Source organism: Venturia canescens, chromosome 1, assembly GCF_019457755.1.
Source record: "Venturia canescens isolate UGA chromosome 1, ASM1945775v1, whole genome shotgun sequence".
Taxonomy (NCBI): Eukaryota; Metazoa; Arthropoda; class Insecta; order Hymenoptera; family Ichneumonidae; genus Venturia; species Venturia canescens.
Window position 1 is genome coordinate 37,692,236 of NC_057421.1, and position 14,875 is coordinate 37,707,110.

Below are 14,875 nucleotides of genomic sequence, written 5' to 3' on the forward strand. Positions count from 1 at the left end.
GACAATTAAAACGATCAGTCTTAAAAGTGTGCTCAGTTTAATTCATTCGTAACATCGAGCCCCTCGATAAGTTTTTAAGAACGACCAAATAACTTTTATATTTCCAAATTATTTTGCAATTTTTTTGTTAATTTTCAATTATTTATTTATTTATTTATTTATTTATTTATTTATTATCAAAGTCATTCGAACCGATAAGTTCGAACCTCGGACATCGAGCAACGATCTTGATTAACTTCGTTTGTTCTCCCACTCGGTCCTTTATGCGTTACACCAGGAAAACTAGCAAAATAATTCAGCTTCAATTTCGTACTTTTTTGTTGACGACTGTCCGTAAATTGGCTCGGAAATACGGGTCTCTTCCATTTATCTTGTGAATTTGTCACCCGCGGCGACGAGTGCCAGGATTTTTTTGGTCATTTGAGTTTTTGGTAAGCTTCATCCACAATTTACTTATTAAGAATGGTAGGATTTTGCTGTGCAGTCTCAAGTGCAGCGTTTATGGTTCTGATTTTACCATTACATCAAATTGTAATTCTTTCACTATATAAATAACTCATCGGAATAATTAATGGAAATGCATTTTTTGTCATTATCGGAAATCTTATTCTCGGACACGCGAGAATCCTGCTGCAGAGATCGAGTTATTATTAACCCGTGTGGGTTAGTAAGTCAATTTCATAACGCGGTTAATCGCGTATGTGAATTTACTGCATCGTAATCATTCCTTGGGGTACGAAACATAATACATGTAGTGCGTCGAACTGGGTTAAAAAAATCTCGAGAATTTCACACTAATTTAAGGTAGATCATGCCCGAAGGATCGTATTTTATGGGTGTCTAAATTCGGTCGAATTTTACTCCCTAATTAAAGATATTATCACTTTAAATTAATGTCAGAGTTATTTATTCGAAATTTCGAATAAATTTGTTTAACTTATTTTTTGGCAAATGAAACTGTACAAGCCATTAATTGAACGGGGATACGTCACTGATTCAACCCAAATTCGTCCCTGGCTAAAATACTACAGTTTTTCATGTAAAAAATCGCACTAGAGAGTGCAAAAGAAAATGGATCAAGAAAAAAGTATTAATAAAAAGACAAGAGGACTATGACAGGAATGGGCCCAGCCAAGAACAAACAAAATGTCGAAATAAGCAAATGTGAGCTCATTACTGATTTGGTTCAATCTTCAACGTAATATATCTTTAATTATTAGTATGACAATCGTCTCGAATTTTTTCCCAGACCTTAATTGTTATTGTGTACTTTTTCACGAACTTCGTAAGAAACGTTCATTTGTTCATCGTTCACGTTTATCTCAATAACCAATAGGACGAACCCTTTGAAATTTTCGTGCAAGAACTACCTTAATTGACAGTACCTTGAAAGTCCGAGTTATTTATATTACTGAAATTTCAAAACGAATGTAACCCCGATCTTCAGATTGAAACAATATTCTAGATCAACAAAAATCGTAGTTTGTATTTTTTGATAAATTAAGCAAATCCGAAATATTGCGTTTCGGTGAAGCGAATGTCGATTGCATAGAATTTCGTTTCGTTTATAAAGATCCAGTTACTACTTCAGGTTCGATGTAAAATTAGTATTCTTAAGTATTATCCGAATAATCATAATTTCAAACGTGAATAATTCGATAACGAGCTTCGGTGGAGTTTCGAAAGTGTAAATCAAATACCAATATGTCGCAGGAAGTAACGAGAGTTATTGTTTTTCGAAGAATTTCAGTATCCTGATTAGTATTCATAGAAATATTTTAACGTCAGGAAAATCCAATGCAAATCTTACATTTGATCAGTTAATACTTCACTATCGGAGAAATCGCTTATTCATTCTAACGATCATCAGACGTCAAAACGATCGGAAATAACATGCTGTCCAAAAAGTTCGTGCGTCCGCAACATTGCATATTTGCATCTTTCAACAATTATGCTGTTATGCAGCGATCTTCCTCGACAACGAGTCGTTTAAAAGAAATGACAATTTCATTAGTAAACTCATCACGCACGATTCATTGATATTTAAATAATAGCTCATTTTTGTGCAAAATCTCAAATATTTCGTCAGCCTCATTTGGTTCTAGGGACCGACCTTTTTATTACTGGTTACAAAAATCAACGATTCTAGTGGAGTTACGTAAATAACTATATCGATGCGAAGGCGCAAAAGTAGATTGTCAGGAATACGATGATTTATGTCTACGTTGACAGCGGACGGAACTTGAAATGGTTCTTTTATTGTGTAGTATATTTCATTGCAAGTACCATGACAAAAGGTTCGCTCATTGTTTGCAAAACAAACGATTATACTGGATTCATTTTTGTCGCTCGGCGTAATCGCGTTTCCGCAAGTTATTTATTTTCTTTACATAATACTAGAGTCATCAGTTCTATTCGAACTTTTGTTTTTATTTATATATTTATGTCTTCGTTCATCTCCGGGAAATTATGTCAGTTCGGAAGTAATAAAATTAATAAACCCGAAAAAAATGACTACTGTATTGATGGCGCAATTGTTGAAGGAGATAAAAGGTTCATTTTTATACGAACGAAGTAGAAATAATACGAACAGTGAAAAATGAAAATTGATGAAAAAAGAAGTAACGCGATGCCGAATGTGTGGTGAAATTGAACTTGTCGGTCTCGCAGGGTCTTTCGTGCGGACACGCGTTTTCTCAAAACGTATCTTTCCCTGCGACGCGCAACTCTTCGCTGCTCAATAAACCACTTAAAGCCACTTATATCCAGACCGCTTATAACCAGAAACGATTGAATTTCTTGAACGACTACTCATTTTACGTATAGCATATTCGTGGATTTTTATATCATTCGCTCATTGTTACTCCTCATATTTCCCACTTATGATTGTCGTTGAATATTGTTCCACAATAAATACAGTTTAAATAACATTATTCTAGTCTATTATGGGCTGTTAAAAATGAATTTACAAAACTCTCGCTTAAATAAAACTGTTACAAAAATACATAACAATAATTATGTGCAATTTTTCTGTGATTTCAATTTTCTTTTTTAAATTTTTTTCCTGCAACTTTTATTTTTTGACTAATTCTGTAGGAAATTGCGAACTTCTTTATATGTAGTTCTACGAATAAAATTTAGATTCACATTCGGCAAATGAGTCGAAATGAATATTTTTATTTAAAAAATCACGATCTGAAATTTTATTCCAGCAAATTCAGTTGAAATTTTAAATGACTCATCTTATTAAGCGATCCGTAGGAGTGACATGAGTGCGAGAAAGTTGATCATTTTTTTATGTTAGTAAAAGAAATTTTTCTTTTTAAATTAAAAAACGATTATTTCGACTTTATAACCTTTTAAGATTCTTCTTTTTGGGGGCATCAAATGAAGAATAACAATTTCATTAACCCTTTCAGTCACAGTGGGATCGCTACGGTCCCACTCTACAAAAAAATTACTCCAAAGCTCAATATTCAATCAATTCCATAATCCAAAGTGCTGCTCGTTAGTTCCGGATGGTGCTAAGAGAGGGACACAAACATGGCGTCGAAAAATTTGACCTACATAGCGGAAAATAAATTCTTCAAAGAACAAGTTTCCCGTTGGCCTATCGTACTTTGCCAATTTATTTCAACTTTTCGGTCCGCTATCTTGAATTTGCCATCTTGCATTTAATAGAAATTATTAAAAGTTCTGTCTGAAGTATTTCAAGTAACTAAACTCAGGTCAAAATACTTGACGTCCACCATATTGGATACACCATTTTGAGTTTCCAAAATCTAATGGCAGATTTGTAATCAGCAACCCCGAACACCATCGGTCACTAATTTTCTTGAAAATTCATGGAGATGAAAAATGCATGACTCAAACGTACTGTTGCGTACTGACAGGAGAATTTAGAATGCGTACAGAGATGAGAAAGATGAAATTAGTTTCTTCTTCCTCGTTCCTTGGGTCAGTTTGACCCCCACTAGAATTGCTTGGAGGTTTGAGTTCTTTTTTTTTGTTAATTCGAGACGGAGCACCAAGAGCAGAAGGGGACTGCTATTCGAACCCAAGTTTTTTTAGCCTGGTTTCAACGCAATTGAAAAAAAAGATTTATCGTAACGATTGAAAAAGAAACGACCGATTGTAGCGAATCGTGAATGAATGAAATAAGTGATTTGATGAATAGGACATGATTGAATTGCACCCTAAGAACACGAATACATCCGAGCAAATGTGTTCACAGGATTTTATTGCTGCAAACCAAGACCTTCTCTCTTAAATGACATTTTTTTTTTCAAAACTTCAGCCACAGCGGATCTAATTATTTTGTGATATTACACTGATTGCTCACCTAGTACAGGGAATTAACTTTTCAAATGTATGCATCGGACAAAAACGATTCGCTGAAAAGTTATGAGAATCCGGAGTTTACAAATATGCCAAATATTTAATGTTAATAGTTGATTTTACTTTTACAATTTTCAGATTTTTCGGTAGACCATGCGAATACAATTAGCAATCCTGTTGCTTGGTCTTGCCTCATCATCGGCCGAGCAACGTCGAGCTGCTTCACTAATCACGAGAACTCCCGAGGAACAATGTCGACACGAGAATCCTGCTCTGATCAATCATTTTTCATGGATCGATTACACGGTTCTTGCAATAATGCTGGTCGTATCGTGTCTCATCGGTACATTCTACGGATTCTTTACGAAAAAGCAAGAAACCAGCGAGGACTTCCTTCTCGGTGGATCTACCATGGGGACATTTCCGATGGCCATGTCTCTCGCCGCGAGTTTTGTTACTGCTATAGAACTCCTCGGTAATCCTGCTGAGATGTATTCGCAGGTATATTTCAATTAAATATTTTATTGAAAGAATCAAATGATGCTAAAAAAATGAACATTTCAAATAAAATTTATTCATCTTTTTATTCGTTTATTAAATGTTTTTTATTTCAATATAGCTGCAAGATTTTTTTTTTAACTTTGAAAACTAGCTTCATTCAGCTTGAAGTACTCAAAGTAATACTTAGAAATGTGGATTTCAATGAGAATATATCGGAAGGTTATTGTAAAATTTTCTGTAATTATTTTTCTAAATTTCTCAGGGTACTCAATTCTGGATGATTTGCTTGTCATTCTTGCTTGTGGTGCCAATAACTTCGAGATTATATTTGCCGGTTTATATGAAGCTTCGACTTACTTCGAGTTACGAGTACTTGAATCTTCGTTTCAACAGACACTGCAGATCGCTCGCGAGTGGTCTTTACATGTTGCAAATGGTTTTGTACACGTCGGTGGCCGTTTATGCACCGGCATTGGCACTGAGCCATGGTATGAAAACGAAAATAACTATTTCTCCAGTTCTCTCTCATTACAAATTTTTTTCTACCAATATAACACTTTTTTTTTAATTCCGCCATTGTTATCTATTATTATTGTTATGAATGAATGGATTTATTTTGTAAAAATATTATTATTAAAATACAAATTTATGTGCAGCGAAAAAAATTTACTTACTCTTTTGTTCCAGTTACTCAGCTGAATACCTATTTAGCTGTGAGTCTAGTCTACGTAGTCTGCATATTTTACGCTTCTCAGGTTTGTAAATAGTAATATTCGATGCGGAGTTTGCTATTCAAAATGTTTATTCGACAGTCGTAATTGTCGCTGTAACAATTATTAGTTGTATGAAATCAATTATGAAAAGTTTTCATGATCGAAAATACGGACAATTGTTTCTTCAGATATAGTTATTACCTAGATAAGTAAAAAAAAATATTGATTTTAACAAGTTTTTACCAATCGTTTCGTTTACTGGTGTTTCTCTTTAAATAACCTCGCTCAAAATAATCACGCTCAAAGTAAACTGGCAAAACAAAATAACCATGCAAACAAAAAACCGATGAATAATATAACCCGTGAACAGAATAACCACGAGAATAATAATCGCCATTTAAAATAAACTTTAAGTTTGTAATTACTGGAATATGGAAAATAATTGAAATATTCATTTGAAATATTGATCGCGCATAAATATGAAATTCTGTGCGGCATTTTCATTACTAGATTACAAATTTATTGTTTATTGTTTATTGTTTTTAACATGCTTAATTTCTCGAGATGTCTCGAAAACACCCACCCTGAAATTTTTTATCCTTCGTAGTGGTAGGTTCGTGTGTGTGTGCGTGTGTGTGTGTGTGTGTATTTGTTTGTTCGTTTGTTTGTTTTAGGATATTGGAGTTATTTTGTATATCGGTTATATTCATCACGGTTATATTGTTAATCGAGTTTTCGTTAATTTTTTATATTACCAGGTTATTTTGAGCGTGGTTATTTAAGATGGGAATCCTGTTTACTATTATCGTGCGTTTATAATTTTTTGAAACGCGTCCAGTGAATTCAAATATTCGTTCAAAGTGGTGATTCTCATGTTTATTTTTCAGGGTGGAATGAAAGCCGTTATCATGACGGATACATTTCAAGCTGTCGTTCTACTGGCCTCACTTTTCACGATTCTCGGTTTGGGAATGAGTTGGGCCGGTGGCGTTTCGCTGGTTTGGCTCGAGAACAGCAATACCGGCAGGATGGAATTTTTCAATATGGATCCAAGCCCTACGGTACGACACAGTTTTTGGAGCGTCGTTGTCGGTGGTACTTTCTACTGGGCAACTATGTTTTGCAGTAACCAGGCATCCGTCCAAAAGTACATGAGTGTCGAGAGCATTGGTCAAGTTCGAACGTACGTACTTTGATGCTTGTAAAAACCACTTGGAGCTAGAGTTATTCTTTATCAATTCATAAAATGTGCAAGCCTCGATTTCTCAAAATGCTTCAAAAAGTTCAATCGGAGAAGGCTGTTCTTTAGTCGAAAAACAAACATTTTTTGTACCATCGATGAGTGAGAGCGTATTTCGATTGAAAGTAACAGTTTCATCGATTCGCGGTTCGATGTGAAATGTCAAGAGTTGCAAAAGCTTCGGTACATACGAATCCTGATAGAATCATTATTTTCCCATTGTCCACACCATAGAGCTCTGTGGGTGTCGTCCGCTGGCTTGATTCTGATATACAGCGTTAATTTCCTTTCGGGAATGGTCTTATATACCGCTTATAAAGACTGCGATCCATTACGTGCTGGGGACATTACTGGCATGGATCAATTGTTACCACTGTACGTAATGAATTTTATGGGACAATTAAAAGGTATGCCCGGATTCTTCGTTGCTGGTATATTTGCCGCTTCACTCGGGTAAGTTTAAAACGAAATTCCACCATAAAGACGACAAATATACCATGAAAAGGACCTAATTTAAGGAAGAATTATGGTAAAATGATGGCAATGGCAGTGCTAAAGCAGAAGGATAATGTTCCAGAACCGTGGCAAGTGCACTGAACTCTTTAGCAGCGATAACCTGCGAGGACCTTCTACAGGGAGTTTTGAAAATCAAAGTACCACCAAGCAAAGGTGCCATATATGCAAGGTGGATAAGCATATTATTCGGTGCTTTGAGTTTCGCCCTCGTGTTTGTGGTCGAACGTCTCGGTGGGGTTCTCGAAGTGGCTTTATCGTTCAACGGAATGGTCGGTGGCGTGACTTTGGGGCTTTTTTCACTGGGAATGTTCGTACCTTGGGCAAACGGTAAAGGTGCCTTTTTCGGAGCTCTCACTGCCCTCGCTCTCGTTACGTGGATCGGACTCGGTGCACAAGTCGCTACTTACAATGGACAAATCAATCTTGAAACCAGACCTACTTCCGTTATAAATTGTCCGTGCACCAATGAATCCATGATCGTCCTTGAGATGGCTGATGGAGAAGATTTCGTTGAAGCCTGGTCGATTTACAGAGTGAGTCATGCACGTTCGCTATTCATTAGGCGAAAGTTAACAACAATTGGATCGTTCCTTTAATTTCATAGCTATAGAGAAGCTCCACAATGTTTTTTTATTGCTGGAGTTACAAAAATAATCATTCATTAGGGTGTAAATTTCGGTTGAAAATTATTTACGAATGGAAAAAAAGAAATAAAGATTTCGAGAAAAACAGATATTTTCCCATTTTTCCTATTTTATGATTCTACTTTTTTCCCCAAAAAACATATTCCGCCTTTCCACCATTGTTGGGCTTTAACGTGTGACATCATGATTTTGATCTCATGCAGATAGAATAATAAATTAATTATTAAATATCGTACACCGATGTTCCATTAATTCGATGTTTGTGCTTCTCCAAACAGATAAGTTATTTGTGGTACAGTGTGATCGGTTGCCTCGTAACTGTGGTCGCCGGTTTCCTCGTGAGCTTGTGCACCGGACTTCAAAATCCTGCAGATCTCGATCAGGATTTGCTGAGTCCACCGATTCGTGCTCTTCTCGGAACACCAACTAAATCGCGAAGTCGTCAGATTCAGGGTATCACGAATCTGGCTCTGGAGCTCGAGGACGAAAAGATACAGAGGGAAACGAAAAACGATAAGGGTTCGCCGACGATTAAGACACAGCATTAATGATCGAGCAAAATGTTTCTCGGATAAATGTACGTTCGACCCGAGAAAGCGATTAGCCAGGATTGTATATTTCATGATTTTTAATATTTTTTTTTAAGCCAACGTACAAATATGATTACCGATCGATGTATTCTTTTTTTCTTTGCATTCCAAAGGTTAATTTATAAGAGACTGCTCTCAAAATGTTACATTTTTATCATTCAAAGCACCGTGTGTACTTACGATTGTAGCTAGAACATTAATTTAATAATTTTACTAATAATGATACAAAGTATGCGATGCGGTTTTTACTCATTTTATAAGTTGAATTTTACAGTACTAGTATTATGATGATCAGTTCAAGATGGAGCATTGTTATTTTTGTATATTTATGAGACCAGCTGCTATTGTGAGAAGTTATGATAACTGATGTAATGTTGGGAGTTTATAAACGCTAGCAAACATTGTATTCTTATTTTTACTATTTTTTACCCAGTGATAAAATAACAGGTAAATATTTAGTATCGTGGCACCAGCTGTAATCGGCTTGTACATTTTTTGCTGTCTGTATGATCTGAAACAATCATTAATAGTCATGTTACTGACGCATGATCTTTATTCAATTTTTTTTTTTACGCCCACATAATATGACTAGTTATGTCGTTTTTAGGCCATAAAAAGTTGTGACTCATTCTGTCCACCCGCTCCGTTCTCGCAAGTACGGACATATTAACAAAGTATATTTGACTAGAATATCAATGAGTAATATATTCGACAACGTTTGGAATATCTCACTGAATGAATCGATATCGAGTTAGGGAAAATGTGAAAAACGCTTGAATATCACGAATTTTGTATTAACAATAAATTAGTGATATTGACCGAGTGGTAAAATGAGCTACGAACCGAGGCAAAATGTTATTTTCTTTGTCTGAATTTGTGTTTTGGAATAATAGTACTAATATCATAAAAGCATGAAAATTTTGGAGAACAAAACAAACCCTGATATACTCATGTTAGTTAACTTACGGTTCATAAGTTACTATACAGTGTTAGCAGTTATATGACCAACGAACACGAACGAAAAATGTAGGTAAAGAGATGTTGAGACTCCTGACGAAATGTACGGAGAACTCGCTGGTGAATGGTGCGCGTGCGAGGTAGGGAAATGGCTCGAGTGAAAGTGGATCAATACCGACGAGTGAGGCTGGTGAAGCAGCCTCGAGGAATTAAGTTGGCCAGAGTCGAGCGGTTCCCTGACGACGCCTTAAGCATTAGAATGCTATTGCTCCCTATTTTTATCAAACAAATTTATTAGAATTAGATTTTATCGGACAAAGTTTGTCGAAGGTGCTCTTATACACATAAAACACTCGGATGAACAGTCAGGAGTACATTCGACTCGGGTGAAACGAGGTGCAGTGTCATTGGATGGCGTGGTCTGCTAGAGGAGCGATCGAGCACCGATCTAAGATCGTGTGTGGATCCGTCAACGAGTGCCTAAAGACAGAATATAATAATAAACACGTGAGAAGCGCACAAACTCTCCGTAAGTGTAGAAAGTTTAACGAACACTCGTGGATCATCGAGATCGCAGTTGGTATTTTACATCTGTATGTGCGTATCAAGGAAAATGATTATTTGACCAACGATGCTGCTGCGAGAATGAGGATAATTAATAATGATTATCGGTAATGCTGGAATCATCGAGTCATTTTTATTTTCGCAGGTATTCATAAAAATATGAGTTGGAAACCAAACATAACGTTCCTGCGCTTTGCTCGCTGGACGATCCTCGTGCCACTTGTTATTTACGTCTCACTTATGTTGCTCGTTAAGTACAACAAAAACATGCTACTCAAGAGTCCGGAATTGGCGAACGAGCTGGACAATGATCCTGGTCTTGAGGCACTTTTTGCTGAGCTCGAAACCCCTACGGAACCGAAAAAAATGAAGACTGACGACGTTTCAAATTCAGGGAGCCCGTTGAGCAAAAACGCACCAAAGATCTCAGGCAAAGTCGGAAACGACTATGCATCAGCGATTTGGGAAGTCGAGAAGTTGGAAAATCACGACGAATCGCTTCTCATTGACGTCTTTCGTCGTGCCGATCTCGATGAAAGTCAACAACTAGACATCCAGGAATTGGCCAGATGGATTCATGGCAAAATTACCGAACACATTGAACGAGCCATGCGACAAAATATCGGCCTATTCACGGTCATTGATAATAATCCACGTAACGGTGAATACCATTTTTTTCTATTAGTTCATCGGGTTTGGATTTCGGAATGAATATTTCGCATTGGTTTTGTTCATTTTCATGAATTTATTTATGCAATTTTCTACAATGTTTTTCACTTGCAACAAACTTGTTGTAGTGATTTTTCAGTTACTTTTATATTAAGGAAGTTAACGCGAATCTAATGGAAATCGAAAATTCCAACTTTAAGACTTGACATTTTGAAATATGCTAGAAATATACACCATGCGTCTATTCCCGGAATTATTAGAGGATCTATCGTCTATAGTTATTGAGAAATCAATGAACAAAAATCACATTTTTTGAAGGATTATACATGGGCTCTTATGACAGGTGCACTCCCTGTGTGATGATTTGAATTTAATGTAATAGGATCCTCCCAGCTTTGAAGAGCCAAAAACGAAAATAAGAAAGTAGAATGTTTTTAGAGACCAATGATGTCTTAAAAAAAACCCTTGTTAACGTTGAAAATTACTTGGGAATGGAAAAAGAAAAAAACACTTTTTGAGGTTAACGAGTAATAACGGCATAAACAGCGGAAGTTTCAACAATCCCATGAGCCAGCTGGTTTAAAATATAGATATGCATACGCATGTAAATGGAAGATGGCCGTTGTCACACTTTGCTAATATTCAAAATTTATCAATTTTAACAAATAAGTTACACAAAATTTTAATAATTGCGAGAATAATCGTTTTTTTTTTATCATCAAGAGAGCAAAAAAGTTCAGTTGCTTCTTTGAATCACAAGTAACGCAAGATCTTCCTTAAGATTTCTTTGATCGTGACGAAATTGTCTCTCTCATTTTTTTCAGGAGAAATATCGTGGGAAGAGTATCACGCACATTTTCTCAGATCTCACGGTCTTTCCGAAAGTTATATCGTTTCTCATAAGAAAAAACACAGTGAATTGTCGAGGTCGATGAAAGAAAGTATACAGAGAGATCGAGCGAGATGGGCTGAAGCAGCAAGGACCGATCCCGATCGATTAGCTCTCGATGAATTTCTCGCCTTCACTCATCCCGAAAGTAGTCACAGAGCTTTGCTTCAAATGGTCGACGATCTTTTCGATAAATTTGGTAATCATTTTTCATACTCACAATCGCTGATATATTGTATCATTTGCTTTGTTTTCAGTGTTCCAGTTTTTTTCTGCGAACGTTGAGTTTCTAATTAAGGCGTCTGTGAAACTTGATTAGAAAATATAAAATTCATTTCAATTTGATCGAAAAAAACGTTTTCTCGTGAAAATAGCGTGAAAAACTTTTTCTGAATGAATCTGGAGTTCTTGGCTTGTTGGGAAGAGTGAAATAAAAATGAGAATATTGATTCAACGTTCGTGTTGTATTGTTGCAGATCGCGATGGTGACGAACAATTGACGGAAGACGAATTTGCCGATTTGCCAGCCGACGGTATCGGTCTCGAGTTAGTGGATCAGGATAAAGATAAACGAAGAAAAATCGGGGGGAGTGACGATCGTCGGAAAGAATTTCGATTTCTCATCGACAAGAATAAAAATGGAAAAGCCGATCGTACGGAGCTACTGGTAGGGAGTGTGTTCGAATCTGTTAAGTTTAAATGGAAATCCGAAAATAATATATAGTCGAGGAGCTTCGAGAAGTAAAATGCTGAAAAATAGTAATTAGTACGGATATAGAAAAACAAACGAGTAATAAATGAAAAATGTATAAACTAATGATTTTCCAAATTCAAACAGATGTACATCGATCCGAGAAATCCGAGACACGCCATTCAGGAAGCTCAACATTTGATCGACCTCTCGGATACGGATCACAATAGAAAATTAAGTTTGTCCGAAATTCTCAGCAAAGCGGATCTCTTTCTCGGAAGCAAGATGGTGGACACGGAGAGAAGTTTTCATGATGAGTTCCGATAAGACTCGACAGCACAAAAAGTTTACGTTTCAATTCAGTCGAATCACATCTTTGATAATTGTAAATATACACAGTGGATTCTATACCGATTCTATGCGAGGCTGACCCTGCACCTCTTTTTCGAATTTCACATACGAGCAACGAGATTCTCGTGATTTTCGTCAGATTTGTCGATTAGAGTCAAAACTGTTTTGGTTCATGAGGTGCACTAAAAAAAATGTTTTCAAAAACCGAAATAACAACTTTGAGCGAACAATAGTGAACAAAATCGTTAAGGTGGAGGATCAGATCGAGCAGTTTGAATCAATGTGGAACATCCTATATCCTACATATTAGGGTGGTTCAAAAAAATCGACTATTTTTATTTCTTCAAAGCCCGGGTTTCAATTATTGCAGTGAGGTGAAAAAAGATGCCTGACAAAATTTGAGCCCTTAAAAAAAATTTTTAGAGGTCGCTCATCACGATTTTCTATTGTCCATTTAAATAACACAAGGAAGATGTTACTAGCTGCTTTTGAATTTTATTCCTCGGCAACGGGTGAGTGTACGACAACGCCCAAGGTGGTTTTTTGTAGGGATTTGAACGCTCTATAAAAAAAGTCTCTTGGCGTTTTACGCTAAATCTACTCCTACGAAAGTTATTCAACGTCAAAATTGGCTTTGAAGAAAATTTCGACATTTTTTCACTTTTCCGGCGAAACTATCGACCCTGTCACAAAACGCTGTGGAAACTTTTTCGGAAATCATGTGATTTAGTATAATATCGTGTTCTTAGTTTATTAAAAAATTGAATAATTTATAATAATACTACATTACGAGGTTATTGTTAGAGGAAACTACAATTTCCGTCGAGTGAATCGTTATATTAACAAAAAAAGTTCCAAGTTTCATTGTGTCATTAGATAATGCCTCAGAAAGAAATTGTTGGTGGAAATTCCAAAATGCATCGCATTTCTCCACCTTCCATTTATAATTTCTTTTGGGGCATTAATTTTTTTTTTCCTGAGGAACGCAATATAAATTCAGATTTAATGTTATTTGAATTAAGTATAAATTGAAACGTCTAATATAATTGAGTGGAAATGATGTTTGGAATAATGGATAGCTCTACAGTAAGGGTAACATCCTATGATACCGGCAGAACGGAAAAGGAGGTTACCCTTACTGTAGGGCTATGATCCATTATTCCAAACATCATTTCCACTCAATTTTTGCAACTCAATTGCATTAGACGTTTCAATTTATACTTAATTCGAATAACTTTGAATCTGTATTTATATTGCATTCCCAAAAAAAAAAAATTAATGCCCCAAAAGAAATTATAAATGGAAGGTGGAAAAATCCGATGCATTTTGGAATTTTCATCAACAATAAGCATTACCTATAATGACTCAATGAAACTTGGAACTTTTTTTGTTAATATAACGATTCACTCGACGGAAATTGCAGTTTTTCTCTAAGAATAACCTCGTAATGTAGTATTATTATAAATTATTCAATTTTATAATAATCTAAGATCACGATATTATACTAAATCACATGATTTCCGAAAAAGTTTCCACAGCGTTTTGTGACAGGGTCGATAGTTTCGCCGGAAAAGTGAAAAAATGTCGATTTTTTCTCCGAAGCCAATTTTGACATTGAATAACTTTTGTAGGTGTAAGTTTAGCGTAAAATGCTAAGAGACTTTTTTTTATAGAGCGTTCAAATCCCTACAAAAAACCACCTTGGGCGTTGTCGTACCCTCATCCGTTGCCGAGGAACAAAATTCAAAAGCAGTTAGTAACGTCTTCCCTGTGTTATTTAAATGGACAATAGAAAATCGCGATGAGCGACCTCTAAAAAATTTTTTTAAGGGCTCAAATTTTGTCAGGCATCTTTTTTCACCTCACTGCAATAATTGAAACTCGGGCTTTGAAGAAATAAAAATAGTCGATTTTTTTGAACCACCCTACTACATATATATCTCTATCTACATGTAGGACAAATACTTATTTGACAATGGCAAAAACTCGATCAAGGAGACATTTTGTTCTCCAACAACCAGCATCTTTATACACTGTACTCTTATGTATTATGGAGGAACCGTCCGTTCGTGATAACTTAGAAAAAATCTGTGATAGTTTATCTTTAAGGAGTTTTTCAATAAATCAATAACAGATGATGTCATCGAAAGGGAAAATATGAATTGCCTAATACGAATTTTGAGATGAACACCTCTGGAATTATATCGATCAT

General features: G+C 35.9%; 2 protein-coding genes across 4 annotated transcripts; both read left to right on the top strand.

The window, feature by feature from the left end:
• Window positions 1-12: 12 nt before the first annotated feature.
• LOC122405729 (sodium-coupled monocarboxylate transporter 1-like) lies at window positions 13-8,948 on the top strand. Its single transcript, XM_043410657.1, has 8 exons — window positions 13-431; window positions 4,477-4,839; window positions 5,102-5,327; window positions 5,527-5,594; window positions 6,440-6,735; window positions 7,027-7,245; window positions 7,370-7,841; window positions 8,231-8,948. The coding sequence occupies exons 2-8, from the start codon at window positions 4,492-4,494 to the stop codon at window positions 8,498-8,500; spliced, it is 1,899 nt and encodes a 632-aa protein (XP_043266592.1). The 5' UTR covers window positions 13-431; window positions 4,477-4,491; the 3' UTR covers window positions 8,501-8,948.
• Window positions 8,949-9,088: 140 nt separating this feature from the next.
• myd (mayday) lies at window positions 9,089-14,819 on the top strand. 3 transcript variants are annotated; one of them, XM_043410687.1, is made up of 5 exons: window positions 9,089-10,028; window positions 10,209-10,724; window positions 11,557-11,820; window positions 12,098-12,288; window positions 12,460-14,819. In XM_043410687.1, exons 1-5 carry the CDS (start codon window positions 9,911-9,913, stop codon window positions 12,637-12,639), a joined length of 1,269 nt encoding a protein of 422 aa, XP_043266622.1. In that variant the 5' UTR covers window positions 9,089-9,910; the 3' UTR covers window positions 12,640-14,819. The 3 variants fall into 3 exon arrangements, with proteins under 3 accessions (XP_043266622.1, XP_043266633.1, XP_043266627.1); XM_043410698.1 differs by having other exon boundaries at window positions 9,891-10,208; window positions 10,319-10,724; XM_043410692.1 differs by having other exon boundaries at window positions 9,891-10,096.
• Window positions 14,820-14,875: the final 56 nt, after the last annotated feature.